Source organism: Pundamilia nyererei, unplaced genomic scaffold, assembly GCF_000239375.1.
Source record: "Pundamilia nyererei isolate P.nyererei 1_Seehausen unplaced genomic scaffold, PunNye1.0 scaffold00092, whole genome shotgun sequence".
NCBI lineage: Eukaryota > Metazoa > Chordata > Actinopteri > Cichliformes > Cichlidae > Pundamilia > Pundamilia nyererei.
This window is the reverse complement of record NW_005187493.1, coordinates 1,140,774-1,144,483: the sequence shown is the minus strand read 5'-3', so window position 1 is coordinate 1,144,483 and position 3,710 is coordinate 1,140,774. Positions and strand designations below refer to the sequence as shown.

At 38.8% G+C, this 3,710-nt stretch overlaps 1 protein-coding gene across 5 annotated transcripts in view; it reads left to right on the top strand.

Moving 5' to 3' along the window:
* Nucleotides 1–1,353: 1,353 nt before the first annotated feature.
* Nucleotides 1,354–3,710, top strand: part of inavab (innate immunity activator b) — a 20,417-nt gene continuing 18,060 nt past the window's right edge. For 4 of the 5 annotated variants that reach the window (XM_005739514.1, XM_005739515.1, XM_005739517.1 and 1 more), the window contains exon 1: nt 1,355–1,645. In XM_005739514.1, the coding sequence (XP_005739571.1) occupies nt 1,609–1,645 (37 nt within the window). In that variant the 5' untranslated portion in view covers nt 1,355–1,608. Of the gene's footprint in view, nt 1,646–3,710 lie in introns of all 5 variants that reach the window. The other variant, XM_005739513.1, reaches the window with a different exon arrangement.

The window sequence follows — 3,710 nt, the reverse complement described above, 5'->3', positions numbered from 1 at the left end:
TTGTTAGTCATCCTAATAAAGATTCACAGTGAGAGTTTTGTTGTTGTTTGGTTTTTGCTTTTTGCTTTTGTTTCTTTGTTTGTGACTTTAAAAAAAAATATTTTGATGACCAATACATGATTCTTTATGAGGACTCATGCATTGGTCATCTGTAGCTCACTACCCGTAAGTGGTGCTGCCTTCACAATCCTATCTAACATTCGGAATTTCTTACATCCGAGTGGCTGACACAGCGTGTAGGCCCTTTATTTTTATTTTATTTTAGAACATGTAAATACTGTGTTTCAAAGAAACATTTTGCATCATCTTAAAATTTTTATTATATATTTCTTATCTTCTGTCCCTTTAAGTGGACATCAGGTCTTGGTTGATCACTGGATGAAAAAAGGCAGAAGAATATTTTATTTTAGTATCGTATAAGTTTGGGCTCTGGCGTTGTGAGATTTGGTTTCTCAGCTGCCGCACAGGACACTAACCTGTGAAGGGAATCCGTATATGTGAGCCTTGTTTCATTATATTTGAGAGAGTTCTCACTTTCCAGATGACACTACATTCATTTGATTTTTGTTGTTGTTGTTGTTGTTGGGTTTTTTTTTTGGGGGGGGGGGAGAAGTTACTTAACTTTCCTTGCAGCCACAAAATATGGAAGCTGTAATTTCCATCATTTTTGAAAAACTCTGTGTGCTATATTAGCCCAGTCCCTACACATTTGGCATCAATAGGAAGCCCAGGATGTCCCCGTGACAACACAGCAGGAGTCATGTAAACTGCAGAAGTGTTGCTGGACATCTCCGACTTAATTGCTTAACTGCTGGTGAAGGATTGCTCAACACTGCGGCTTTTTTTTTCTTGCTATATTCTTTCATGTAAGAAACACCAAACCAGCAGGGCTGAAACCACGAGTAGTTCGTGGCTCGAAAACAACACGTAAATGTATGTGAATCATTGGTAACCATATTACCAATGATTTCCGGTATTTGCCAAAAAGCCATTGTCTGTATTTAAAGTGGTATAAATAACTTGTTTGGCAATAATATGTAAAACAAATGTTAAACGTATCCATCATGAATGATATCGAATCATCTTGAGCCACAAACAACATTTCTGTTGCAAGGTAGAAGCCGAAATCAGTTTTTGGCAAAGTGACTGTAATATATCCTTTATTTAAAAGCCACGTAGTAAATCCTGTTTATTTAGTCTATTTACCAATATAAGTAAAGACATTGCATATAAAAAAACACACAAATGGAAACACTGGAAATCAGTTTTTAGAAGATGATCACTTTTTGGCACAACGCGGTTACCATGGTATTTACTTGTTGTTGGCTCGTGTGCTAACTGTTTCCGACGGTACCTGAAGGCAGCTCGGCGTTCCTTTGCCTCAGTGAGCGCTCGGTGTATGCTTTCCAACAAAGTTAGCGGTTTGAGAACTCAGCTTCAGCTTAATGGTTGTTTTCCTGTTAATTCAAGCGGCTAGACTACACTGACGTAACGCTGGGACTCGATTCTGTTTTCTTCCACTCCTTTTTTTTCACTGTAGCTAAAGTAAACTTCCAGCTCAAATCTGGGAGGCTGCGAGCCAATGGAGCGCAGATTATATGGATGTAGATGAGGCATGCTGCTAGCAGGCTAACTAGCTACGAAGGTAAGAGCAAGAAAGCTAAGAATTATTATCTTACTTTAACTAGTTTTGTGAAGCATGTTGTTTATTTAGAACTGCTGAACCTAACTTAATGCTGGGTAACAGTGAGCCGAGGGTGAAAGTATTTTTGGGGAAGAGCTGACCACTGAAGCGAAGAAGTTTCTAAACTTTGAGAAACTCTAAAGATGAGGCCCAGCAAACTCAGTGCATCTGACTGAGCGAGTGGATGATACAGTCACACTCTCCTTTCTCAGTTAGATTTACTTTTATTTGTTTTTATATTCAGTGTGTGTGTGTGTGTGTGTGTGTGTGTGTGTGTGTGTGTGTGTGTGTGTATAAACCAGTGATCCTGAAACACTAAGTATCACGGAGTCTGTTTATCTTCTTTTTTAAAATGTGAATTAATTTTTTTTTTTGTTCTTTTTTTCTTTTAAAAGGTTTTTTAAAAAATATTGGTGTGTCAATTGTTTGCAAACGAGAAGTCAAGCTTGAAGGTGAACCATAAACTGTCTACAGATCCCTGACTGTACACAGAAGTTGTCGGATTGCAACATCCTCTTTGACTGGAAGAGTAAACATGTCTGATCATAAAATGCAAGCTTAATGAAGTACTTTTGCAAGCTTTTTGAAATGTGCACACAGTTTACAGAATTGTTAATACTAGGCATACTCCCAAGTTTGATGCTATTATGCTCCGATCCATGCAAAGGTTATCTCCTGTGCAGTCGTCCCATTGGTTAGTTTCTCATTTCACTTGATTGAAATTTTACCGCAGTCACACATTCCTCAGCATTGACCCAAGGGCAAAAGACAGAAGTGGCTTAACCCCTACTACTTCACTGACCCTCCAGTGCAGCAGTAATTACAAACTCATGCTGTGCCGCCCAGCATTGTTTAAACCCACATAAAACCTTAAAGTTTCCTGATGTGTCAGTCACCCCTAGTTGAGTGTTAGAGAATGAGTGTAAAATTTACTAAATGTGTGAGGCCATAAAAAACGTGTTTGGTATTTGGTGTAAATATAATATAACACTGGGATTTAAGAGATAAAGAAAACTGAAACAGAATATACTGTCTTGGTAAAACCACCTTTACCAGAAGAAACACCTTTAGTAGTGATAATTTGAAGTAACTTCAGGTTTCTGTATGACTCGCACCATTGAGGTTAGCAATGATCCATTTATATACAGCTCTCTTGTATCCCGCCACAGCGGTTCAATTGAGTTGAAGTCTGGACTTTGACTTTCACAAACACCTCCACAAACACCTCCACTAGACATTAGCTGTCAAGCACAGTGGCGGAGGGGTGATGATTTGGGCTTGTTTTGCCAAATAACTCCAAATAATCCAGGCGTCTAGCAGTCACCAAGTTGACCATGAACTCCTCTCTATACCAAAGTATTCTAGAGTAAATTATGAGCCCACCTGTCTGACAGCTGAAGCATGGTGAGAATTGCAGCAACACAGCAGCAAATCTATGTCAGAATGTTTGAAAAAGAAAAGAATCAAGGTTTTGCAGTGGTCCAATCAAAGTCCAGACTTCAAACCAATTTAATTAATCTAGCAGGACCTGGAGTGAGGAGAGCTGTACATAAGTGGGGGGGGGGGAACTCAATGAACGGAAGCCATGTTGTAAAGATTGCAAAGAAAAGTGGGCTAAAATTCCTCCGCAACGATGTGAGAGACTGATAGTCATAAAGAAACTAAAAGTCATTTCAGGTTACTGCTACTAAAGGTGCTTCTGCCAGCTACTGAATCGTGGGTTGAACTTCGTTTTTCCACACATTGCTTCTCAATTTTGATTTGGTTTTTGTTAAATAAATAATGACACTGTGTAATATGTCATTTGTTGCTGGTTGTTTTTACCTGCTAAGGGTATACGTTTTTCCCTCTTTAACCATAACTGTATACTCATCTTTTTAATTGTAGTTTTTAATGTGTTAGGCTTGTTCCCTCTCGGCCACAATTTTAATGCTTGGTTTGCATGTGATAAACAAATTGTTCAGTGATCAAATCAGGGACTTTTCTTCTGCCAAAGTGTGCATGTAGTGTTTTGTTTTGGGGGGGG